This window comes from Dromaius novaehollandiae, chromosome 13, assembly GCF_036370855.1.
Source record: "Dromaius novaehollandiae isolate bDroNov1 chromosome 13, bDroNov1.hap1, whole genome shotgun sequence".
Taxonomy (NCBI): Eukaryota; Metazoa; Chordata; class Aves; order Casuariiformes; family Dromaiidae; genus Dromaius; species Dromaius novaehollandiae.
In genome coordinates this window covers 24078076-24102116 of record NC_088110.1, presented here as the reverse complement: position 1 = coordinate 24102116, position 24041 = coordinate 24078076, and the positions used below count along the sequence as shown (strand labels likewise).

Below are 24041 nucleotides of genomic sequence, written 5' to 3'. Positions count from 1 at the left end.
GGGTGCTTTTGGAGGTCGTGGGGTGCCCCGGCAGGGCCAGGGAGGCCCTGGGAAGTCTGCGGGGCTCTTCGAGGTCTGCGGGTACCCCGGGAGGTCCAAGGATGCCCTGGCTGGGTTGTGGTACCGTGAGACGTCCTGGGAGGTCCCTGGGGCCCTGGGAGGCCCGAGGGCACTTGTGGTGGTCCAGGGATGCCCGGGGAGGTTGCAGGCACCCTGGGAAGCCCGTGGGTGCCCCAGGAGGGCAATGGGAGCAGGCTGCGCCGGTGCCCGTCCAGGGCAGCCATCCGGGCCCTACCCCCAGCCGTGCCACGGTGCCATCGTCACCCTGGGGGCCCCGCTGGTGGGGCCAGGCCCTGCCATGGGGGACCAGGATGACCACGGTGCGGAGGGGCGGTCGCCCCGGCTGGCAGCTCTCCCACGCCTCCAGCAAGGACAAAGTCCAGCTCTGCAAACAGCCGGGCGGTAAACACCGGCCCGGGGGGACGCGGGGGGCCCGCGGGGACGGCGCCGAGCACATGCAGCCACGCCGAGCCGGGAGGGTCTAAAAAACCACATCCTTTATTTAAAAGTTACACCGTAACCCGCTCACCCCACGTCTAGCATCGCACTACGCTTTATTTCATACGTTAAAAACAAAAGAAAAACGCGGGGGAGGAAGGCAAGGACACTTCAGCGGGGGGGGCAGCCGGCGGCCCCAAGGCACGGCCCTGCGGCGGGGCGGGTGGGCGGCGGGGGCTCTAGTCGTCCTCCTCGCCGCCGCCGTAGAGGTCCGCCAGCTTCTTGAAGCGGTTGCCCCACTCGTGGAGGTAGTCGTAGTCCTGGTCGCGGTCGGAGGCGGAGGAGTTGAGGGAGCTGAGCGAGGTGGCCTCCGAGCCGCTGCCCTCGTAGTCGAACACCAGCAGCGAGTCGTAGGGGGGGGCCGTGGGGTCCGTGTCGGCCGCCTTCAGGTTCTGGGGGGGGGGAGAGGGGCGGCGTGGGCTGGGGCGCGGCGCGGGGGGACGGGGGCGCGGGGGGCCGCGGGCGCGGGGGCTCACCTCGTCGATGAAGCTGCCGATGTCGTCGGGGTTGGCGGGCCGGGGCCGGTACTGGGGGGCCGCGGCGGGCGGGGGGGCCACGTCGTTGCGGGTCACCTCGGGGCGGGCGTCCAGCCCCCGGTGCAGCTGGCTCAGGTCGTAGTCCTGCGCGGGGACGGGGGGGTCAGGCTGCACCGCGGCGGCACCGGGGCCCCCCAAACCGCCCCCCAGGGCGGGCGCCCACCTGGTCCTCCTCGCCGCCGCCCTCCTCGCCGTAGTAGAAGATGTTGTCCCGCGTGTCGTCCTCGGGCGGCAGCAGCGGCTCCTTCACCACCCTCCTCCTCCTCCGCGCCAGCAGCAGCAGCAGCAGCAGCAGCACTGCGGGCGAGGGGCCGGGTGAGCGCGGCGCCCCACGGCTTGCACGGCCCCCCCGGCCCCCCGTAGCCCCCCAGGCTCACGCAGCAGGGCCAGGACGGCGCCCAGGGCGGCCAGGAGCAGGGGCAGGGCGGGGGCGGCGGGCCGCGGCCGGGCGGCGCAGCTCTCGGCGGGCCCCTCGCAGTCGCACACGCGGGCGGCCACCACGGTGAGCTGCTCCTTGCCCCGGGCGTCGAAGAGCCGCAGGTAGACGCTGTACAGGGCCGGCTCCAGCGGCGCCGTCAGCCGCAGCGTCACCGTGTCTGCGGGACGGGCGGTCAGGCGGTGTGACGGACCCCCCCCCCCGCCGTGCCCACCCAGCCCCGCGGCGGTCCTCACCGTCGTCGCCGACGTCGGCGGCCCAGCTCTGCGCCGAGCCGTGGGCCAGCTCGGCGCGGAAGGGCGCCGCGTTGGGGGGCAGGTCCCGGTCGACGATGGCGAGCACCTGGGGCCGGGGGCTGCGGCTGCAGAGCACGACGTCGCGGGGCTCGGGCTCGGGGCCGTGGTCGTTCACGTCGAGCAGGGTGAGCAGCAGCGTGCCGGTGCCCGTGGCCGGCGGCGTGCCTGCGGGGAGCAGCGATGCTGCGGGGGGTCCGATGCCACCGCGCTCGGGGCGATTGCAGCCGGGATGCGGCCATGGACCAGCTCCCCCCTGCCAAGCAAGGGGGCTGCAGGGGGTCCCGAGCACCCACCGTCGTCCACGGCCAGCAGCATGGCGGTGTAGGTGCCGTTCCTGGCGAAGGGGGACTCGCGGTCGAGGGGGGCACGCGCCGTGACGAGCCCGCTCTGCCGCTGCACCGCCAGCCAGCCCGCCGGGTCGCTCGCCAGCAGGTACCTGCGCGGGGAGGGGGTGCCATGGGGGGGGGGGACGCCGCGGCGGGGCAGGGTCCGCGCCGCCCTCGCCGCCCACCCCGCTCACGTGATCTCCTGGGCCTGCGCGCGGTCGGGGTCCCGGGCCGTGCAGGCGGCGATGGCGTGCCCCGGCGGCACGTCCTCCGGCACCCGGGCCTCCCGCACCGGCGGCTCGAAGGCGGGCGCCTCGTTGACGTCCTCCACGCTGACCGCCACGGTGGCCGTGGCCGTGGGCAGCCGCACGGCGAAGGGCGCCTCGTTGGCCACCGCCACGTGCAGCACGAACTGCCTCCGGGCCTCGTAGTCCAGGCCCTGGGGAGGGGACGGACGTTGTCACCCGGCCCCAGGTGGCCTTGGGGACCAGGCGCCCTGCACGGACACCCACCTCGGCGGTCCTCAGGATGCCCTCGTTGCTGGTGGGATCCGTGGCGATGGCGAAGGCGCCTCCCTCGTTGCCGCGCACGATGGAGTAGACGGCGCGCCACGCCGGCGTGTCCGGCTCGTCCAGGTCCGTCACGGCCAGCCGGGCCACCTCCCGCCCGGCCTCGTTCTCCGGCACGGCCGCCGCGTACTGCGGGGCGGGCGGCGGTGAGAGCCCGCGCCCCGGCCCCCTGCACCGACGCCGGCCCGCTCTGCACCCGCGCGACCGCCCCGCACCGAGCCACGTCTGCGGCGTGCACGAGCCTGATCCACCCGTGCACGAAGCCCGTCCCCACCGTGCACAAGCCCGATCCACCCCGTGCACGAGGCCGGTGCCCCGGCCCGCGGGGACGAGGGTCCCCCTCCAGCACTGGGGCTCCGCGTTACCGTTTTGGGGTCGAACTCGGGGGCGTTGTCGTTGACGTCGGCGATCTCGATGACGGCCAGCGCCGTGGTGGCCAGCCCGTCGCCGTCCAGGTCGGCCGCCTGCACGGTCAGCGTGTACTCCTGCACGCGCTACGGGCGGACAGACGGACGGACAGACGGCGTCAGCCCCGCGGCGGCCAGCACAGCACCCCGAGCCCCGAGCCGCCCCAGCGCCCACCTCGCGGTCCAGCCCGCTGGCGATGACGCCCACGGTGCCCGTGGCCCTGTTGATGGTGAACATCTGCCGGTGGGGCTCCCGCGGCTCCTGGCTGAGGATGGAGTAGGCGATGACGCCGTTGTAGGTCTCCACGGCGTCGTCGGCGTCCGTGGCGTTCACGTGCATCACGGCGGTGCCTGGAGGGAGAAGCACCCTGGTCAGGCGGGACGGGCACCCACGTCCCCAGCGGGACGGTCCCCGGGGCGCCGCGGCCCGGCCCCTACCCGGCAAAGCGCCCTCCGGCACGGAGCCCCTGAACACCTCCTGGGTGAACCGCGGCTTGTTGTCGTTCTGGTCCGTCACCGTCACTATGATCTCCATGGGCTCCTCCACGGGCTGCCCGTTCTCGGACACGGCGTGGGACAAGAGCTGCGGGGACGTGCGGGTGAGCGGACGCGGTGCCGGCCGGCGCGGCGCCCGCCGTCCCCCCCGCTGCCACCTACGTGGTACTTGTCTATGTGCTCCCGGTCCAGCGGCTGTGTCACCTTCATCCAGCCCGTCTCCTTCTCGATGGTGAAGACGCCCTCGGGGGGGGTGTCCGCCCCCTGCCCCGTGATGCTGTAGAAGATCTTCGTCTCCTTGTCCCGGTTCGATTTGATCTGGCGGGGGGAGATGCAGCCTCGATGCAAGGGGGATGGGCACAGCCAGCACCTCCTTGCACCCTCGATGCATGTATCCGTACCCAAAGCTCGGGGGCCCCCCCTCCCCAGACAGATGCCCTCCATACCTGGACCAGCTTTTTGGGGAACGGGCCCCTCTCATTTTCGGGAACCTTGATGGGCGGGATCACCCAGTCCCTCTTCCGCCTCCTCAGAGGTGAGTGCGGCCCGTCGGCCCCGGCTCCCGCGCCGGCCTCCTGCGGGAAGGGGAGCCCGGGTGAGGTCCGGGGCGCGCGGGGTCCTGTGCAGGGTGGGGGTCCCGGGGGCCGGGAGCGATACCTGTGGGCAGCACCCGCTGCGTGCGGGGAGCGGGGCAGGGACGGGCAGCCACGTGGGGCCTCTTGCCACCCCCGTCCCGTCCCCAAAGCCGAGGTCCTCGGTCCCACGCTGTGCCGGCGGCTCTCCGGAGCTCCCTGCAAGGCAGTGCGGGGGGAAGCATGGAGCCCCAAATGCAGCTCCACGCCGGTCACCCGGCAAACGCGGGCCAGGTTAACGGGGGGCACGTGGACGCCGGGGCTCGGCGTCACCCCGGTGTCTCAGCCGGGGAGGGGCGCAGGGGACCCCCGCCCCGCTGCTCGCCCAGCCCGCGGCGTCTCCACAGGGCCCCGGGCCAGAGCCGCACGGCTCCCACGCGCTCCGGCCCCCGGCCAGCCCCGCCGAGCCCTCGTGATGCGGCTTAGAGCGGCCGCGGCAGGGAGGCCGGGTTCGAGCTAAGCGCCGGGGCCGGGAGCCGCCCGGGGCAGCGCTGGGCTCCAGCCCCCCAGCCCCAGCGCCCGGCTTTGTGTTGCAGATGACGGGAATTCCCACGCCCTGCCCCGCTCCCTCCCCCCGCATTTCGCCCTCCAGCCCCCCCGGCTCCCACCCCCTGCCCGGCCCCAGGCCCTGCTGTGCTGGATGCACCCCGCTCCCTGCTCCCCCTGCACCCCAGCACCCGCCGCGCTGTGCGATTAGGGGATCTGCGGCGCTAAACCGGCTCCGTGGCAGCCCCCGAGAGGCCGCCGGGCCGGTGCCAAGCCGGAGCACGGGAGCCTCGGGCGGGCGGCAGGGCCGGGCCGGGGGGGGAGGCCGCGTGCCCCGGTGCCCCCGGCACTGCCCCCCGGCGGGGCCCCTCGCCTGCGGCTCTCGCACCCCCGGGCAGAGCGGCGGCCCCTCCTGCCCCATGGCAGCGGCGATAAGGACGGCACCGGGGAGGCTGCGGCCACCCTGCGCACGCGGGGCCCGAAGCCCCCGCAGGGAACCCACCAACCCCCCCGGTGCCTCGCTCCCGGCGCCGGCAGGGGCGGCCCCGGGGGCAGCAGCGCTCGACGCCGAGGCCAGCCGAGGCCGCGGCCGCTCCCGGCTCGCCAGAGCGCTTACGCCAAGTGCTTTCAGCGCTCCGCGGCCATTAGGTGGGCGCTGGCTGCCGGCCCGGGCAGCCCGTTCCCGCGGGAGCCGGCCGTGCCAGCAGCCCCTGACGCCAGCCCGCACCCCGGGGCCCCGGCGGTGCCGGGAGCTGCGTGGGGGGCGAGACCCCCCCCCCCGTCCCCGTGCGCTCGGCGGGGTTCACAGCCGGGCCGGACCCTGCTGCCGCCCACGGGGCCGGGCGCTGCCGGTGCTCCCGCAGATGGTGGCCCCGGGGCGGCCGGCTCCATCGCTGGTGCGGGCACCCACCCTGCGGCGCAGCGGCTCCCGGCCACGTGCTGCTCGTGTCGGGCACCCCGGGGCCCCGCGCCAGGCTGGAGGCCGCCAGCGCCGGGATGATCCCGCACCGGCCCCGGCAGAGCCGCAAGCTGGGCCGGAGGCCTTGGCCTCGGGGCAGGGCCGGCCCCATGGTCCGGGGGGCACAGCCGGCTCCGTGGCCCGGAGAGGGCCAGCCCCATGGCACAGCCCCGGGGGGCCCAGCCAGCCCCACGGCCTGGAGAGGCACAGCCCCACAACCCAGGGGGGCTCACCAGCCGCCGGCCAGAGCCAGCCCCACAGCGCAGGGGGGCAGAGAAGCCTGGGAAGGGCCGACCCCACAGCCCAGCCCTGTGACACAGGGCGCAGCCAGCCCCACGGCCCAGCCCCCAACCCAGGGGGCACAGCCAGCCCCACCCCACAGCCAGGAGCAGCCCCACAGCCCAGCCCCACACTCCGATGGGGCAGAGCACACTCCACAGCCCAGCCCCCCAACCCAGGGGGCACAGCCAGCCCCACACCGCAGCCGGGGCCGGCCCCACAGCCCAGCCCCCCAACCCAGGGGGCACAACTAGCCCCACACCGCGGCCAGGACCAGCCCCCAACCCGGGCAGGGGGGCGCAGCGCAGCCCCACGGCGCGGGAGGGGCCGCCCGGGATGCAGCCCCACGGCCGGCCGCGGCCCCCCGGTGCAGCCGGTCCCCCCCGCTGCGGGGCGAGGCGGCCGGTCCCCCCCCCCGGTGCCTCCGGTGCGGCCGGTCCCCCCGGTGCGGCCCCGCCGGTCCCGCTTACCTCGGCGCAGGTGGGCGCCGGGCGCCGCGGCGAGCCCCGGGGAGCCCGCGGGGGCGGCGGCGAGCGCGGCGGCCGCCGGTAGCGGTACCAGCAGCAGCAGGAGGAGGAGCGGGCCGAGCCCGCCGCGCGGTCCCCGCATGGCCCGTCCGCCGCCGCCGCCGCCGCCGCCGCCGCTGCTCGGTGCGCCCGCCCCGCCGCGCCCCGCCCGCCGCCTCTAACGCGCCGCTCCAGGTGAGGCCGCGGCGGGGCAGGTACCGCCCCGGCCCCCCCGAGCGCCCCCCCGGCGCCCACCGCGAACCGCCGGGCACCTCCGAGCCGCCCCGGCGACCCCCCGGCACCACGGAGCGGAGCCCCCGGTGCCTCCCGGCCCCGCCGGGCGCCCCCCCGAGCACCGAGCCGGTACCTCCGTGAGCCCAGGAAAGCCCCCGGCGCCCCCCGGTGCCCCCCCAGAGCATCACCCCGGTACCTCCGGGGCCCCCCCGGGTGCGTCCGTGCCCCCATCGCCTCCCTTCATCTCGCCCCCCCGTGCGCGGGGCCGGTGCGACGTGGCCCCCCGCCCCGTCCCGGAGAGGGGGGGCAGCCTCGGGGGCTCTCCGGGCTGCGGTTCCCCCCCCCCCGGGACGGCGGCACCCCCCGGTCCGCCCCGCGGGACCCCCGGGGCCCGCAGCCTCGCCGTGACGGCACCGCCGGGAGGGCGCCGGGGCGTTGCCGGCCGCTTCCCTCCTCCGCGCGGCCGCGAGCGGAAAGCGGAGCCGGCGGCGCGGGCGATGCCGTCGGGGAGCGGCGGCGGCGGCGGCGGCTCTGCCCTCGGGCCCCCCCATGTCCCCGCCAGGGCTGAGCCCGTTGCGCCCCCGCGGCGCCGCCCCGCCAGCCCCGGCGTCCGCGACGGGCGCCCCACGGGTGGGCACCCACGGCGTCACTCGCCCAGCACCTCCCCGGGGCGAGTGACGCCGGGGTGTCTCCCCTCGGGCGCGGGGGACAAGCCCACCCCTGCACCAGCGGTGCCAAGCAGACTTTGACAGCGTCGGCACCCAGGGCAGGGAGCAGTCCCCAGCCTGCGCCCGGAGCAGCTCGTAGCGCAGCCGCAGCCATGGTGCCCTGCGCCTTCGCCCTCTTCCTCCTCCTCCTCCCGCAGGTAGGGTCTGTCACCAAGGGGCCGGTGCCCGCCCGGGGATGGGGGCCGCGGTGCCCGTGGCTTGGAGGAGGCCGGAGCCCCGGGGCAAAGCCAGATCAAGTCCAACAAGGACAAGGAGACCAAGGTCTTCTACAGCATCACGGGGCAGGGGGCGGACTCCCCCCCGGTGGGCGTCTTCACCATCGAGCGGGAGACGGGGTGGCTGGAGGTGACGAAGCCGCTGGACAGGGAGGAGATCGACAGGTACATGGTGAGTCGGGTGCCGGGGCGCCGGGGCGGGACGTGGCCCGGGTGCCGGTCCCGGCTCTGACCGCGCGCCCCGCAGCTCTTCTCCCACGCCGTGTCGGCCAACGGGCAGCCCGTGGAGGACCCCATGGAGATCCTCATCACGGTGACGGACCAGAACGACAACCGGCCCGTGTTCACCAAGCAGGTCTTCGTCGGCTACATCGAGGAGGGCGCGAAGCCGGGTACGCGGGCTGCACCGGGGGGACCGGCGAGACGCGGGGCCCCGCGGCCCGGCCGGGCAGGACGCGTGGGGACGCCAGCCGGAGCTGAGCAGACCCCTGGCAGGGTTGGCCCCGCAAGCGAAACCTCTTCTGCTCGTCCCCGCGCCCAGGTACCTCCGTGACGACGGTGAACGCCACGGACGTGGACGACGGGGTGAACATGGACGACGGGGTGAACGTGGACAATGGCATCATCAACTACTCCATCCTCAGCCAGCGTGCCCCGGCGTGCAGGGCCGTGGGCCGGTGCTGGAGCAGCACAGGTGCCCGTGGGCCGGGCTGCTCCTCTGCACCACAAGCCGTCCCGGCTGCCGGAGGGGGACGGCGGGGCCGAGCCCCCCTCGCTCACCCCGCGCTCGCCGCAGGTACCAGCTGGGCAGCGACCCCGCGGGGTGGCTGGCCATCGACCCCCAAGAACGGCACCGTCAGGGCCGCCCGGGCCCTGGACCGGGAGTCGGTGCACGCCCCGAACAGCACCTACAAGGCCGTCGTGCTGGCCGAGGGTGTCCCCCGGCCCGGGACCCCAGGCCTGGCTCTCAGCCCCGTCTCTCCCGCCTCAGACGTGCTGGTCCTCAAGCTGGTGAAGGAGCTGGAGCCGGGGGAGCACCAGATCAAGGCAAGGCAGCTTCTCGCGGCAGGCGGCCCCTGAGGACACCCTGGAGATCGGGGCTGCCAATGTGCACGGGGACGGGCTCGAGGCCACCACCGCTGCCATCAGCAAGGCACCGGTGAGGCCCGGACGCATTTCCCGGCCCCGGGGCATCCCGCCCCGCCGAGCGCGGCCTGGGGCCCCGCGGGGAAGAGCGCGTGCAGGGTTAACGTCCGCGGCGGGCACGTGACATGTGGGTCAGCGCAGGCCGGGAAGGCGGCAGCAGCAGGGCGGCTGGGACGGGGCTGCTTCCTCGGGGACCGGGGCACAGAGCTGGGGCACGTCCCAGCCTCTCCTCTTCCTCAGGGGCATCTCCGAGGAGGAGAGCGAGCGTGGGACGAGGGACAGTGCCAAGGCACCAGCGCCCAGACAGGCCGGGGGGCTCCTGCTCCTGCCCCCTGCCAACCCCCCCGCTCGTGGCCCTGCAGGTGGAGCAGGAACGGGGGGGGGGGAAGCTGCCTGCCCCGGCGCGGCTGCGGCTCCTCCTCCGCCAGCTCTGCTGCGAGGGTCCCCCGGCGCCCGGCTACGCGTAGAGCAGCCCCGCGGGAGGGAGGGAGGGAGGGAGGCTGCGGGCGTGCTTTATCCGACGTGCCGTCTCCCTGCTCCCCCCGTCTCTCCTTAGCTCTCCGCGCTAAGGCCTGGCTGCAGGCAGGAGGACGACGCTGCTCTAGACCCTGAAGACTTGCTGGGGGCTGTTTAATGGCGCAGAGCACGAACAGGCAGAGCCCAGCCCTGCTGCCTGCCCAGCACCGCGGGCCCCCGCAGCCCAGGGCCCCCCGCGCTCGCAGGGCGCCTGACCGGAGACGACGCACACACGTGTGCTCGCGGGCGTCACGTGGGCGCAGCCACGAGTCCCGCGGGGCCCTGCCCCACCGTCTGCCCCAGCGCAGGCAGCTCCAGCGGCTTGAAGCCCAGGCTGTCCGGAGGGATGCCAAAGGCCGTCAGCTTTGCCGTGAACGTCTGCAGCAGGTCGTTGTGCGCCTGGAAGAGAAGTGCCCCAAGTTCTGGGCTGCCCCCCCGAAGCCCAGCTCCAGGCCAACCTGCCCCCCCGCCGCCACCTGAGCACAGGCTCCCCGCAGCCCCCTGCACGGGGCGGGAGGATCAGGCCCTCCTTCGCCGGGGAACCGGGAGAGCTGCAGCCTGGGCAGGCAGAAGGGCCGTTAAAGAGGCAGGCACGGAGCAGCTTAGCCGACCTGCTGCAAGTTCCCCTCCCTCCCTACAACGCCCGGAGCGGAAGGTCTCGTTTTCACTCCTCCAAACCGCAGTGAGCACAGGACAGGCCCCAGCCCTGGCCGGGCAGGACAAGGCCGCCCCGGCCCCCTTCCCTCACCTTGCAGACTCGCGCCAGCTCGAACTGCAGGTCCTTGATGGTGGTGTTCTTGGAATCGAGCACGTCCTGCGAAGGGAGGCGGCACGTCAGCATCGGCACCGAAGGCGCAGTCAGGCCAGGCTGCGCAGCAGCTGCGGCTCACGGAGGAGCTGCCGTGCAGCGTCCCGGCTGGCACCGCAACCCGGCTCCCACGGCGCAGCTCCGGCAGGGTCTGCCCCGCTCTGAGCAAGCCAGCCCCCGGCGGAGGTGACAGACAGGGACCTTGCAGGTTAACAATAAGGGTCCGTGGAGCACAGGGGCACTGAACAGTAGTTTCCAGACAAGCAGGCCCCATTTTCCACCCCATGCTCCTCCCTGCAGACCCACAGCACCAGAAGAGCCAGCGTTGCGCTACATCATCCGCCCTGCTGCGAGGGGGACGGATGGCAGCACCTGCTCTCGGCAGCACCTCCCTGACGTGGCGGCACCGGGGGAATTACGGGGAGAGAGTCTCCCCGAGAAGACGCCAGCCACTAGAGGCAGCTGAGCAAAAGAATTCAGGGAGCCCAGCAGCTGCAGGCAGCATTGACGCCTTGTCGCCTTCCCAGGAATGTGTTTTCCGATCTGCTGCTGTGGCACCTGCCGCTCACCCGCTAGGTGACACATCCGCTGCCCTGTCCCGAGAACAGGGCGCCTCGGGCTGGCTGGCCCGTTCATCCCAAGGCGCCCTGGCACGAGCACATCCGCGGGCCCCATCGGCGCTCCACCGCGGAGGGCACCTGGAACGAGCGCGCCGGTGCGGGACGAGCAGGAGGGCACCAGAGAGCTGGTGGCTGAGCTGAGCGTGGAACAAATCCCTCGTGTCTCAAGCTGATACGAAGCAAGTGCTGCTTCTCCAGTTACTGCTGCTGCAGGCTCCAGGAATGTGGGACTCATCCTTCGCCACCACGCCAGAGGCTTTCCGCATAAGTATTTTTAGCGTGCCAGACATTGCAGAGCCTCTGGGAACCAGTCTACGCTGCTTCTGCAGCCGGTGAGACCAGGAGAGGAGCGCCGGCGAGGTTCACCAGCTGCGACTCCCCAGGTGCAGAGCACCCAGGCACGGTGCTCCCTGCAGCCTACCTGCCCCAGCGAACTCGACCCAGCAGCCCCGGGGAGATGGAGCCCGCGTCTGAGCGCCGCCTGCGCTGAGGCCTGGCTCCGAGGCCTCCCTCTCCGGAGGGAGAGCCAGCGCGCCTGCAGTGCCACGCGCAGCCTGGGCCCCCGCAGCGCTGGGGACAGGCGTGACAGCCCGAGCCCTGCCCTTCGCATGGCCCGTCCGACCAGGGAGCGGGCTGAGCGCTCACCGCAGCATCCCCGTTCTGCGGACTCCCCGTACAGGTGGATATCTGCAGTGCGGGGAGGATGGGGACCCCGTTTCCTACCACGCAGCCCGGCTCTGCCCCGAAAGCCCAGACCCAGGCACCCCAGGTCCCAGCCACGCTCACACAGTCTGAGGTCTGTGTTTACCCCAGGCTCTGGCCCAGACCAGCCTCTGCTCCCCACAAAACCACCCCGATGTGGGTGGGGGGCAGTTTTTGCAGTGTCCCGTAATGGTGAACAGTACCTCCAGCTTGCGTGAGACCAAGGAGAGGGCGCTCGGGTCGAGGTTGGAGGCTGCGAGGACCTCGTTGAGCTCCACCTCCCTCTTCTCCAGGATGCTGAAGAGCCCTTTCAGCTTGCGCTCCAGGAGCAGGTTCTTGAATCCGGTCTTCTGCTGCACCTCAGTAATGGCTTTGGTGAACTTCTGGTAGAGCTCGTCTCGCTCTGCCTGCACCTGCTCCCGGACACGACACAGCCACACTGCCCTCAGGACCACCGTGCTGGCAGCCACCCGGGGCAGGGAGGTCCAGCAGCCTGGCCCTGCCTGCTCCCGTGACAGCCAGGCCATTCCCCCAGCACCTGCAACCCGGGGGACACGGGCGCAGGAGTGCGGCTTCCCTCTGCGGCTAGCACCTCCTCAGCACCTGCGCTTCCACCTCCTCCACTACCCGTAACAGCAGAAACCCACCAGCTGCCCAAATAGCAGTGCCCCCCCGACACAACCTCTGCTGTCCAAATGTTTCCCCTTCCATTCCCCGCACTCTAGCTGCTCTGCACCCAAGCTCCTGCCCTAGGGCTCTGCGCCCACCCAGCTACCTCTCCTCCAAAAGGGCTCAGCTGTCTGTGAAGCCTCTCCCACCTTCAAGGCCCAGCAGGAAGCAAATAGCCACCCCATCCTCCCAGCAGCGGTGCAGAGAGGGGCCCTGCTTCCCCCAGCCCAGCCCAGCCGGCGGTAGGACCAGCAGTCCCCACTCCAAGCGCGTGGGGCTGCGGTGACACGCGGAGCCACAAGCCCCCCAACCCAGACCACACCTGGCTCCTCCCTGGCAGCAGGGCAGCAGCGACGGGCTCGCGGGGTTACAAGCCCTGCCTGGGAGTCGCTCAGGGAAGCCTTTTCGGTGCTGCGGGCTCCTGAGGACGGCTCGGAGCAGGCCACTCGGGACGGTCACAGTGCTCTGGGTCTGAGGCACTATTTCAGACCTCCGAGAGAGGCCCACAGCACACGGGGTCTCTCCTTTCCTCCTGGCAGCTGGTGGGACTGGCAGGAGACCCTGGCTCACAGCTAGTTAATAAGTGTCCTAATTAGGATCTTTCCGCCAAAGCCTATTTCTGAATGCACTGAATATGTTGCTGCCTTAATGATGGATTGTTAACGAGGCCTCAGATCAATGTTCGTATTCCTGGGGATTTCTACGAATTGCAAATGAGCTCTGTTCTGCCTCAGTAAATTTATCTGGGTTAGCTGGGAGGGAGAGGCCGAGTCTGGGAGAATTCGGTCGACAGAATATTCCTTGAAGATAAACTCATCCCGAGCAGCCCCTGCACAGCGAGCGGAGGGAGCGACCCCCAAACTCCGACAGAACGAGGGAGCGAGCTCTAGCAGTGACAATTTGTCACTGGACTGTCCCCAGCTCTCCCCTGCTGCAGCGGGAGCCTCTCCACGTGGCCCTGCTCCTGACCCAGTGCTGCAGCCAGTCCTCCGCGGGCCGGGAGGGGAGCGTTGGAGCATGCCTTATCGCTTAGCCAAGTACAAGGCTGGGCCTGTCCGCTGAGCATGGGAGACGCCAAAGCTGTGAGAAGCTTTGCTGGAAACAGCAGCTAACACTCAGCTCTGGATCAGATCTTCAGAAAGCCCTTAGCTAAGCACAGCCTGGGTAGCCTCTGCTTAATCACTGTGCACAGCCCTCTACAAAGAGGAGAGGGTTTGGGGAAGGTAAGAGGCTGTCCAGACCCATCTGCGGCTCTCACCTTACTGAACCTCTGTTCCAGCACTTCATGTTCCCACTGAAGATCTCTCAGTTCCTTCTGGGAGACTTTCAGGTGGGCTTTCGTGTTCTGCAGACGGGAAGGGACAGTTAGGAGCACAGACTTCTCTGGGAGGTGCGTGGGATGGGTTCCAGGAAGGGAGGACAGCGACCAGCAAAGAGATGTGAGGGAGAAGCAGCGTGGCAGCACCCACCCCATCTCCCTCCCTCTCTGCAGCAGGGGCTACCACCCCTCTCCTCAGCAGAGCCAGCGTCCTGGGAGGCCCCCGTGGGATGTAAACAAGCAGCTGAGTTGAAAGAGACTCAGAGGAATTTGCTTGGCAGTCTGGCCAGGCAGCTCCGAGCTGAGCGGCAGAGGTCACTGCTGAGCGACTCTGCTCCAGGAAGCAGCCAGGGTGGCTGGGAAAAAGGACAGAAAGGGCTCAGTAGGACAAGGGACTCACCGTCAGAGCCTCCTTGTCTTTCTCGTAGTGGGCCAACTTCTTCTGCAGCTCAGACACCTGCTCCTGGGCCCGCTGCAGGCGCTCCGTCAGTTGCTTGTTCTGCAGCAGCATGTCTGCCATCTCCTTTTCCAAGTGATTCTCTTTCTTCTTCATCTCCTCCGTCTGCTCCTGTTCTTGGAAACACACAAGCGCTACTGCGCTGCCCCTCAGCGCCGCACTGCCAGGACACCGTCCCCCCGCACCGCTGGCACTGCCAGCTGCATCTGCGCCCGTGCAAGAGCTGCACCTGCGTAATGTGCAGCTCCCCCAAGAGAGCTGCAGCACCAGCACCTCCACCCGTGGCCGGATCTGGGCAAAACCTTACAGGATCCATCCCCAGTGAGAGGGTAACACTGCACAGGCCAGGCAGGCCGCGACAGCGGGGCCGGGGGAGCAGGCAGGCAGTACCTTGAGCGTGTTGATGAGTGCCAGGTTATTGAGGGTGACATCATTGTAGTAGTTCTTGATGTCACTGAAGGCCTTCTCGTGGTTCTTCATCAGCACGCTGATCTGGCTGTTCTTCCTCTCCTCAACCTCGTGGATTTCCGTCTTCCTGCGCAAATCGAGCTCGTCCCGCAGCACGTGCATCTTCTTGTTGTACTTGGCTTCAATCTCTGGAGAAGCGCACGGGGGGCCGAGTGAGAACCGCCTGGAGACCCTGCGTGCACGCGCCCCGACTCCGTCAGGACGGGCGGCCCGGCACGCGCCGCTGCAGCACCGCTCCGGGACGGGATGTCATTCACAGCACCGCCGTCACCCCCCCCGCGCGCGGAGCCACGGAGCAGAGCCCAGAAATAGCATCCTGGAAGCAGGGCGCTGGAAACGCTCCAAGTCCGCCCGTGAGAACCCGAAACGTCCCGCGAGGAAGACAGCGGAGCTCCAGAGCGCGGCCCGTGAAGCGCCTGCCAGACAGCTGCGCTCAGCAACGCAGCCCTGCAGCAGCGACGAGAGCCCAGCCTCTGCCCGCGAGTGGTGCGGGAGCCTGCACCTCGTCCCAGCCGCTCCGGGAGCGCAGCTCGGAGGGTGCTGCAGGCCACGCAGCCTGGCAGCCGAGAGCACAGGGGAGCAGGAATTGGGGAAAAAGCGGCCTCTTTCAGCAAAACGCTCTGTTTTGCTCCGGGGAGCCCAGCAGCACAGCAGAGCACTGAGGTGCCTCCCCTAGCACACCGACAAAGGGATCACGCACGTCCTGACCTTTCACTTGTCTCTCAAAGTCGCTGCACAGCTGTGTGATCTCCTCCTCTTGTTTCTGTCAGGGAGGAAGCACAGGTTAGAGGCAGATAACCAAACCCTGAGGTTACTGCACTCCTACACTGGGGGCTCTTGTCCTTCCTGCAACCAAACTGCACCTCAGAAAAATGGAGACAGCCCAGCTCAGGCCAGCACTGCCCGTCAGCTTGCACTCCGCACTCCCCTCTGCTCTACTGTGCCTAGTTCTGGCTGTACCTCACTGGTTGGGAACCTTAATCTTAGGCCAGCTTCCCCCTCAGCCTGTGAGAGTGAGCCTGCTCGGCCTGCTGCTCCAAGACGTTGTGCAGAGCAGGCCTTGCACAGGCCCCAGCGACCAGTGCACCTGCGCGCTCCTTCCCGCTCCCCAGCTCCGGGTTGTCGCTATTGCTCCCTTGGAGCCACAGGCTCCCCATGGGCCTCAGCCGCGGCCCAGGCCTGCCGTCCCTCTGGCAACCTACCAGGCGCAGGTTTTTCACCACCACCTCGTTGGCCAGCTCCTGCTCCTTGAGCTCCACTTTCAGGGAGCGCACGTCTTTACGCAGCTCCATCTCCTGAGCCCAGTGATCCTTCTGGGCCCGCTTCATGGACAGGGTGCCCTCTGCCTTCAGCTCGGTGAGGTTCTCCTGGTGCTCGTACAGCAGGTGCTTCACCTTCTGCTTGTAAACCTAAAGACAAGCCGCAGAGCAGGTGAGGGGCTTCAGGAGGTGCTGACAGGAATACCCCTGGAGCTGGCATGCTGGCCAAGATGCCCTGGTTTGCATCCTGCCCATCCCTGGGATCTCTCCTCCTCTTCCTCCCTTCCCTCACCTCCTCTCCGAGCTGCTCAGGGCTCACCCGCAGCTCCTGCCTGGCCAGGGCATCACGACGGGTCCCCGCCTACTCGTCCTCCCACCTTGATCTCCACTTGATGTCGCTCCTCTGCCTCCTCCATCTCCCGGTCCTTGTTCCGCAGTTCTGCTCTCTTCTCCTCCAGCTGCCGGCGGGTGATCTCCCAGAAGGTGTGAATCTTGTCGCGCTCCAGCTGGAAATAGTTGCGCTCTTGCCGTTCCCGGTCCAGCTCCTCCCGGAGCCGCACAACATGTTCTTCCAGCTGCAAAACCAACAGCAGGAGCCAAATAGGGGGAAAAGGAGGCCTCAGACAGACGGCTCCCCTGAAAAAGAAGCTGCACCAAGGCTCTTTTCAAGACACCCATGGCAACCCATGTCGCAACCCTGGTAGGACACGGTGGCTTTTAATGGGACAGCAAAGCACAGGGCAGGAGGTGCCCAGACCAAGAGACATTTGGAGGGGTTGGGGTTTGCACAGGACCTGATGGCAACCCATCAGCCTCTGGGAAAGGAGCAGCAAGATTTTTTCCTACCATAAGAAGCCAAGACTCAGATATTCTGTCTCGCAGTGGCCAGCAACACCACTCTGGGGTGCCTGAACAATGCTAGGTCAGAAGCAGAAAATCCTACCCCAGGCAGCGAGGTCCCTGGGACAGGGCCAGCTTCTCCTGTGTTTGTAGGATACCCAGCAAGACACAGCCCAAGTGGAGCTTCTGGAGCAGCTGATAACAGGGCAAGGGGCTCCCTCCCCCACCTCCACCTCTCCTTACGGCCCTTAAGAGAGTCTCCTACTCCGGAAGGAATGTGTTTTGTGACGAGTGTCCCAGGCTGCAAGCCACAAAGCTACAGGCTGGGCAGACACAGGGTTCAGTGTGAGTGCAACTGCCTGCAGAGATCAGTCTGCTCCAGTTACGGGTGGAAGCAGCCAGTTGGGGGGCTTGAATAGACAGAGAAACGCTGATTCAAACACAGTCACTGTCAGGCAAGTTACTTGCGATAGGAAACAACGCAGAACATAAAGCACTTAAATAATATGATATATTCTTATCAGGGATATATTTTTAACACCACCAGGACAATGAAACAAGAGAGCAGGGTGCCAGGGTTACGGAGTCAGGCCTAAGACAGCGAGAGCACCGAGCTGGAGAACAGCGCGCTGCAGAACAGCGGGAGGGAAAATGAGACGAGGTGGCTGATCTTCTCAGGAAAAGCGCTGAGCAGGCTTTGCGAGATCGTACACATTCTCCAGACACGTGTGAGGCAATGAAACGAACACCGACCGCTTGTTCTGCCTTCTCCACTACCCTCTGCCACCTGCCACCCCTGCAGCCCGCACCGAACACCGAGCACCAGCCTCTGCGAGCGTTCTTACAAAACGCAACGTCCCCCGACCCTGGGGGAGGCCGGGAGATGGTGCAAGTTCTCACCTGCTCCTTGCTCATGTCCCCGGGGGCCAAGCCATTCGCCACCACCGGAGCTCTGCCCGCCTTCCCTTTCTTGACGCCTTTCTTTTTGGGCGCCTAAGGAAAGAAACCGGAACGCACGAGTGCGCGGGCGGCTCGGGAGGGGGCTGCGCTGCTGGAGCTCTGTCCCAGGCCGGGCATCACCCCGGTCCCGGGGACCCCCCGCGACACCCGCAGCTCCAGGCGCGGCTCCTGCGGGACTTCGAGCCCAGAGGGGTTCCGCTCCCACCCCCCGGGCCGGCCCCGGTGCCAGGGCCCAGGGGCTCCTCACCGCCCGCCGCCCCGGCCCTGGGGACTCCCGCGCCCGCCGCCCCGGCCCGCACACCCCGCTCCGGGCGGCCCCAGGCCCGGAGCCTCCCGGGGGCTCCCCGCTGCCTCCCCGGGGCCGCCTCGGGCCTGGGCCCGGCGCCGGCCCTCACCATGGCTGCGGCCGCCGGCGCCGCGGTCTCCAGGCAACGGGCGGGCAACTCTCGCGAGAGCCGCGCGCCGGGGCGGGGCTTTGCGCCTGGGGACACGCCCCCTAGCAACGCGAGGCCCCGCCCTAGCAACGGCGGCGGGGCCTGGCAGCCGGTGCCCCCCCGGGCCGCGGGTTCGCGTCCCCTCGCCCCGGCCCCGCGCAGGCCGCGGGGTGCCGCTGCCCCGCCGGTGCCCCCCTGCCCCCCCGCCCTCAGGCCACGCGCAGGGGCCAGCAGCCCCCCTCCGGCCCCCGCAGAGAGGGCCTGTGCGCCCGAGGCCTCCCAAACTCATTGCACCGCGCTGCAGACCGCTATAATTGCTCGTTGCAGACCGCGGCACCGATCCAGCACCCGGTGCTCGGCCGCCCAGCACCCGCGGGGCCTGGGCTCCCGGCGGGGACACGGTGCCAGCCCCAGTCCCTACCCCAGCCTGGCCGGGAGCCCCGGCGGTCCCCACGCTGAGCAGTGGCCGAGGCTGCAGCCAGGGGCCTCGGCGTCGCCCCAGGCCGTGCACCCAGCCCAGGGCCCCGAGCTCTGCGCCGAGCCCAGGCCCCGGCTCTCGGCACGGTGGCTCCAGCTGCGCAGCCCTGCGCGGTCACCCAGCCCTGCCGGTGCTTTCCCGCCTGCCCGGTGTGTGCTGGGACCCCCCGGCACCCCCAGGGCCTCCCTGCACCCTGGGGCTCCCCCTGCGCCCCCCAGGATCCCCTTTGCACCCCAAGAGCTCTCTGCTCCCCTGGGGTCCCCTCTGCCCCCCAGGTCCCTCTTACAGGTCATCCCTGCACCCTGGGGTCCCCTCTGCACCCCCAGGACCCCCCTGCACCCTGGGGTCCCCTCTGCATCCCCCGGTCTCCCTTGCAGGTCATCCCTGCACCTTGGGGTCCCCTGCTGCACCCGGAGACCCCTCTGCACCCTCTGGGGTCCCCTCTGCATCCCCAAGTCCCCCTCTGCATCCTGGGGTCCCCGCTGCACCCCGGGACCCCTTGCATCCCCCGGGGTCCCGCCTGCGCCTCCCGCCCCCCCGCCGCCGGCTCCGCACCCGCTGCAGCTCCCGCGGTCCCCCCGGCGCCCCGGGCAGGCGGGGCCGGTCCCCCCCCCGGCCCCCGCCCCCGCGCCGCCCCCGGCGCCGCCCCCGCCGCGGCGGGCAGGAGCGTGCGGGCTGCGGGCTGGCACCGGGCCCGCCCCGCCCAGCACCGGCCCCGGCCCCGGCTCCGGCCCCGGCCCGGCCCGGCCCGGCCCATGGAGGCTCCCGGCGCGGCCGGCACCGCAGGTGAGCGGCGACCACGGGCGGGACGGGGCCGGCGCGCCCATCACCGCGGCCTCGGGCCTGGCGCCTCCGCCGGCCGGCAGCCGGGGCCGAACCGGGCCGGGCCGAACCGGGCCGGGCGCGGCGCGGCGGGATCGGGACTGCGCGGGGGGAGGCGTACGGGGGGGGGGGTGCATGGAGGGGCGGCGGTGTGCGGGGGGGGGGGCGTGCGGGGGGGGCGTGCAATGGGATGCGCAGGGGGTGTGCACGGGTGTGCGAGGGCTGTGTGCGGGGGGCGAGGGGGTGCGTGCGTGGGGGTGTGCAGGGGGGGTGGGGGCGTGCAGGGGGGTGTGCACGGGGGGTGTGCACGGGGGGTGTGCACGGGGCGGAGGGTGTGCGCAGAGGGGTGTGCATGGGGGGCGGGAGGGAGGTGTGCAAGGGGGGGGCACGCATGGGGCGTGAGGGGGGTGCATGGGGGGCGCCGGGGTGCGGGGCTGTGCGCGTGGGGGTGCGGGCGGGGGGGCAGGGGGTACAAAGGATGGGGGGGCGCGGGGGGGGGCACGAGAGCGCGTGTGCACCCAGGTGCCAGCGCGCGGGGGGTGCGCGGGGGGGTGCATGTGCCCACGGGCGCCGCGTCCCTCCGCCCGGGTGGGGGTCCGCAGCCGGGGTGCCCGGGCGGGGGTGCGGGGCTGGCCGGGGGGCACGGGAGCACCCAGGACGTGGGAGGGGGCCGCGGAGGGGCGCGGGGGGGGGGGCAGCGCGAGGGGGCTCCGCCGGGGCGGGCGCCGCGTGCAGGGGGCTGGGGGGGGCCGGGGTGCACGGGGACGGGCAGTGCCACACCGGCGGGGCCGGGGTCCCCGGCGCCGGGGGGCTGCAGCCGGGGCTGCCGGGGCTCCCTGCCGCCTGCGCCCGGGCCCCGGCCGTGCCCTCCCGCCGCGGGCCCGTGGGAGCGGCGCGGGGGTCGGCGCGGGTGGCCGGAGCCCGCCGCCGCCTCGCTCTGCGGTTCAACGTGAGTCAGCAGAGCGGGCAGGCGGGAGCCCTGATCGCCGGCCCCGGCCCCCCCAGGCGCCCGGTGAGCCCCCAGCAGCCGCGGAGCGACGGAGCGCAGCGGCGCGGCCGGCGGCACCGCGCCAACATGCAGGCCGAGGCGAGGGGGGATGTCTCCGGCCCCGAGCAGCACCCCGGTGCGTGGCGGCTCGGGGCTGCGTCGCGGGAGAGCCGGGCCGGGAGGCTGCCGGGGCCGGGGCCGCTCGGGGCGGCGATGCCCCCGCGGGGCGGCACGGCCGGGAGCAGCCGGGCAGCGCTGCCCACCGGGGCCGGCGGGCTGAGCCGAGCCGCCTCCGCGGGGGCGACGGGGACGTGCCGGCGGCGCGGTGCCCCCCGAGCGGAGGGCTGGGCTGGGGCCCGGCTTTCCCCGCCGCCGGGACGCAGCGGAGCCGGGGCCCGGGGCGCCCCGCGAGCCCCCTCGTCTCCCCATCGCCATCGCCCCGTCCCGGCTCCTTTGCGCTGGGCATCGCGGTCCCTTCCCCGCTACGCTGACGGGTCCCTGCGGCGGGCAGGCGGGCTCCGTGCGGGGACAGGCGCCCCGGCCGCCCCCGGCTCCCCGCTCGCTGCCCCCTGCACCCCGGGGGGGTCCGCCGGCCCCGGGGTCTGGCGCTGCCTCGTCTGCCTCGGCCCTCGCCGCCTCGTCCGAGGAGACAAAACGCCCCTTGTCTCGCTCCGGCCTCCCGAACAGGCTCCGCTTTTGTCTCGCCGACACAAAGGGGCTGCGGGAGGGGGGCGCGGGGCTGCCGGCTGCTGGCACCGGGGCCGCCGGGGGCTGCGCCGGGCCGCGGCCCCGCAGGCGCGTGGGGCTGGACCTGCCGCCGCGCGTCTCCCGGCGAGTCCCGGGCACCGAGAGGGGCCGGAGCTGCCGCCCCCGTCCCCGTCCCCGCGCCGCGCTGACGCGCCGGGGCCTGTCTCGCAGAGCTCGGCAAAGAGGCGCCGGTGCCGGAGCGAGCCGCGGGCAGCCCGGCCCCCGCGCCGGCCGACGAGGCCCCCGGCGCCCCCGCGGAGGAGCAGGGCGGCATCCCCATCCCCAGCGCCGGGCTGCTGCAGGTCGCCGAGCGGAGACGTGAGTCTGCCAGCCGCGCCTGCCCGGGGACCCTGCGAGCTCCCCTGGGGTCCCCTGCCTGCCCCTGGGGTCCCCTACCTGCCCCTGGGGTCTCCTGCCTGTCCCCGGGGTCCCCTGCCTGCTCCTGGGGACCCTGCGAGCCCCTGGGGTCCCCTACCTGCCCCTGGGGTCCCCTACCTGCTCCTGGGGTCTCCTGCCTGTCCCCGGGGTCCCCTGTCTGCTCCTGGGGACCCTGCGAGCCCCTGGGGTCCCCTACCTGCCCCTGGGGACACTGCGAGCTCCCTCAGGGTCCCCTACTTGCCCCCCTGGGGCCCCCCACCTGCCCCCGAGGTCCCCTGCCCGCCCCCAGGGACCCTGCGAGCTCCCCTGGGGACCTCTACCTGCCCCTGGGGCCCCCGCCTGCCTTGGGGACCCTGCCAGCCCCCCGGGCTCCCTCGCCTGCCCCAGGGACCCTGCCAGCCCCACGGGATCCCCTGCCTGCTCCCAGAGCCCCGGGGACCCTGCCAGGCCCCTGGGGACCCTGCTGCCCCCAAACCCCAGTCCCTACCTGGCTCCCCCGGTCCCTGCCCGCCACCCCGAGCACCGGGTCCCACGGGGGCCCCCAGCCCCGGTGTCCCGGCCCCCGCTGCCCCGGTCGCGAGCGCGTGCGTCCCCGCTGCCCGCAGAGCCCCTGAGCAGCGTGTCCTCGCTGGAGGTGCACTTCGACCTGCTCGACCTCACCGAGCTGACCGACATGTCGGACCAGGAGCTGGCCGAGGTCTTCGCCGACTCCGACGACGAGAACGCGGCCGGCGAGTCGCCCGGCGGTGAGTGAACGGGGCCGCCCCGCGCCCCGCCGAGCACCCAAGGGGGGGGCCCCGGCCGCGGCTGACCCCCGGCTCCCCGCAGGGCTGCACCCCCACGGGCTGCCGCGGGCCGGCTACCTGCGCTCGCCCTCCTGGACCCGCGCGCGGGGCGAGCCGGGCCGCGACAAGAAGCACCTCAGCGACTCGGAGCTGCAGCCCGGCGCCGTGGACGCCTTCCTGGCGGCGGAGCGGCCGCAGGAGGAGTAGGGCCGCGCCGGGCAGCCCCGGCCCGCGCCGTTTGCCGGCGGCACTTTCTCACCCCGCTCCCGCGCGTCCCGCCGGGAGCAGCGGGGCGGGGGCCGGGGCGAAGGACTCCGCGAGGAGCACCGGGCAGACGCGGCCCCGCTGCCGTGCGGCGCACACGGGGCCGGCCCGGGAGCCCCTCGCCCGCCCGCGCCCCCAGCCCGGCACACACCAAAGCCAAAGCGCCGCCGCACCGTGCCGGGCCGCGGGGAAGGGGACCGGGGGCGGCGGCGGGAGGCGGGGGCCGCCGGCCCCGCGCCGCGCTGTACCGCCCGCTCGCCATGTAGCAGCTTTCTGTACCGGTAAAACCGAGGGACCCAGCCCTGCGGCTCTGCCCGTGTCCGTCGCTCGGCCCGCGGGGCCCCCGGGGAGGAGGGGCCGCCCGGGCCGCCCGCGCCCTGCCCCGGGGCTCCGGGCCCGGCGGCTCAGCCCCGGGCGCGGCCGAGCGCGGCGACTGAGGGGCGGGAGGGCACCGGGAGCCGCCGCCTGCCCCCTGCGGCGCCGGGCAGCCGGGGGAGCTGGAGACACAGCGCGCACAGGCGGCGGCAGCGGCGGCGCGCGGCACCGCGCAGCCCCGAGGCGCCGCCCCGCCCCGCCCCGGGCGGCGCCCAGCAGCGGGCGCCGCCGGCGCGCCCTGATGACGTAGAAGGGTAGCGCCTCTGCGCCCAGCGCGCATGCGCCCCCGCCGCGCGGAGCAGCGCGCCGCGCCCCGGGCGGCACCAGCGAGCCGCGCCCGGGGTTCCGGCCCCGCCCGGGTTCCGGCCCCGCGGTGGGGCCTGGCGGTGCGGGGCGACCGCGCCCCGGTGCAGACCGGGGAGCCCCGGGGGGACAGGACACAGAGTGGGGGGACACGGGGCAGGCCTGGGGCCGTGGCGGGACACACCTGGGGACAGGGCAGGCCTGGGGCCATGGGGCAGACTGACCTGGAGCATGGGTGGGGGGCAGGCCCGGGGCATGGGTGGGGGGCAGGCCTGGGGATGTGGGGCAGGCCCAGGACCATGGGTGGGGGGCAGGCCTGGGGGTGGATGGGGGCAGGCCCAGGGCATGGGTTGGGGCAAGCCCAGGGGTGTGAGGGGATGGATAGGGGGCAGGCAGGCAGGCCTGGGGCCATGGTGGGGCAGACCCACAGGTAGAGGAAGGTCTGGGGCACAGACCAGGGGATATGGAGGGGTCAGAGTGGGGCATGCAGGGGCCCACAGCTCTGGTGTGTGCCAAGGGTCCCAACCCCACCAGCGCCCACGCAGAGCTGTGCTGCCCCCCGAAACCGGCCGCCCCAGGGGCAGCTCTGCCCAGCCCTCCCCGAGCTGCCCCCCTGCTCCCGGCCCACAGCCCCCGGGCGGGGGATCGGGGCAGCCGCCACCCCAGGCCCCCCTCTCCCGCCGTGAGGGCCCCAAAGCAGAGACAGGGACGCTGCGCTGTGCAGAGAGGCCACGTTACTGCTACAGGAGCCTCGGCGTCGCGGCGCTGGGACCGGACGGGCCCGAAGGGCAGCGGCGGCGGCCCTGCCTCCAGTGGGGCAGCCACGGGGCAAAGCGAGCGGCGCCGGCAGCGCTGCCATGTTACACAGCAGCACGTCCATTAAATTCCGTGGCCGTCCCGCCTCGACTCCAGCCTTCCCTGCGGGGGGGGGCTCACCCGGGGGGCCATGCACCCCGAGCCGCTGCGGGGAGAAGGGGCCTTTCCCCTGGGGATCAGCAGTGTTGAGAGCAGGTAGTGTGTGTGTTGGGGTCTGGGGCCGTCCC

At 72.2% G+C, this 24041-nt stretch overlaps 4 protein-coding genes across 9 annotated transcripts; 2 read left to right on the top strand and 2 right to left on the bottom strand.

The window, feature by feature from the left end:
- Nucleotides 1-540: 540 nt before the first annotated feature.
- LOC112997045 (B-cadherin-like) lies at nucleotides 541-6610 on the bottom strand. 2 transcript variants are annotated; one of them, XM_064519848.1, is made up of 15 exons: nucleotides 6449-6610; nucleotides 4281-4414; nucleotides 4070-4198; nucleotides 3786-3941; nucleotides 3567-3711; nucleotides 3304-3479; nucleotides 3087-3215; nucleotides 2665-2850; nucleotides 2347-2591; nucleotides 2120-2262; nucleotides 1767-1991; nucleotides 1472-1690; nucleotides 1258-1391; nucleotides 1035-1178; nucleotides 541-950 (listed from the first exon to the last, which is right to left on the bottom strand). In XM_064519848.1, exons 1-15 carry the CDS (start codon nucleotides 6585-6587, stop codon nucleotides 738-740), a joined length of 2517 nt encoding a protein of 838 aa, XP_064375918.1. In that variant the 5' UTR covers nucleotides 6588-6610; the 3' UTR covers nucleotides 541-737. The 2 variants fall into 2 exon arrangements, with proteins under 2 accessions (XP_064375918.1, XP_064375919.1); XM_064519849.1 differs by lacking the exon at nucleotides 1472-1690.
- Nucleotides 6611-7215: 605 nt separating this feature from the next.
- On the top strand, nucleotides 7216-12839 carry LOC112997047 (cadherin-1-like). The gene is made up of 4 exons (XM_064519636.1): nucleotides 7216-7392; nucleotides 7588-7833; nucleotides 7909-8820; nucleotides 9364-12839. The coding sequence occupies exons 1-3, from the start codon at nucleotides 7216-7218 to the stop codon at nucleotides 8212-8214; spliced, it is 729 nt and encodes a 242-aa protein (XP_064375706.1). The 3' UTR covers nucleotides 8215-8820; nucleotides 9364-12839.
- GAS8 (growth arrest specific 8) lies at nucleotides 9419-22731 on the bottom strand. Of its 4 annotated transcripts, none has more exons than XM_064519850.1 (11): nucleotides 22600-22731; nucleotides 17365-17457; nucleotides 16002-16199; nucleotides 15568-15774; nucleotides 15074-15128; nucleotides 14288-14493; nucleotides 13841-14008; nucleotides 13381-13467; nucleotides 11657-11866; nucleotides 10072-10137; nucleotides 9419-9722 (listed from the first exon to the last, which is right to left on the bottom strand). In XM_064519850.1, the coding sequence occupies exons 2-11, from the start codon at nucleotides 17377-17379 to the stop codon at nucleotides 9573-9575; spliced, it is 1362 nt and encodes a 453-aa protein (XP_064375920.1). In that variant the 5' UTR covers nucleotides 17380-17457; nucleotides 22600-22731; the 3' UTR covers nucleotides 9419-9572. The 4 variants fall into 4 exon arrangements, with proteins under 4 accessions (XP_064375920.1, XP_064375922.1, XP_025978652.2 ...); XM_064519852.1 differs by lacking the exon at nucleotides 22600-22731 and adding an exon at nucleotides 18892-18918; XM_026122867.2 differs by lacking the exon at nucleotides 22600-22731 and adding an exon at nucleotides 17820-17969.
- On the top strand, nucleotides 18950-22620 carry DBNDD1 (dysbindin domain containing 1). Of its 2 annotated transcripts, XM_064519856.1 has the most exons (5): nucleotides 18950-19122; nucleotides 20164-20282; nucleotides 21065-21211; nucleotides 21877-22017; nucleotides 22100-22620. In XM_064519856.1, exons 2-5 carry the CDS (start codon nucleotides 20234-20236, stop codon nucleotides 22261-22263), a joined length of 501 nt encoding a protein of 166 aa, XP_064375926.1. In that variant the 5' UTR covers nucleotides 18950-19122; nucleotides 20164-20233; the 3' UTR covers nucleotides 22264-22620. The 2 variants fall into 2 exon arrangements, with proteins under 2 accessions (XP_064375926.1, XP_064375927.1); XM_064519857.1 differs by lacking the exon at nucleotides 20164-20282.
- Nucleotides 22732-24041: the final 1310 nt, after the last annotated feature.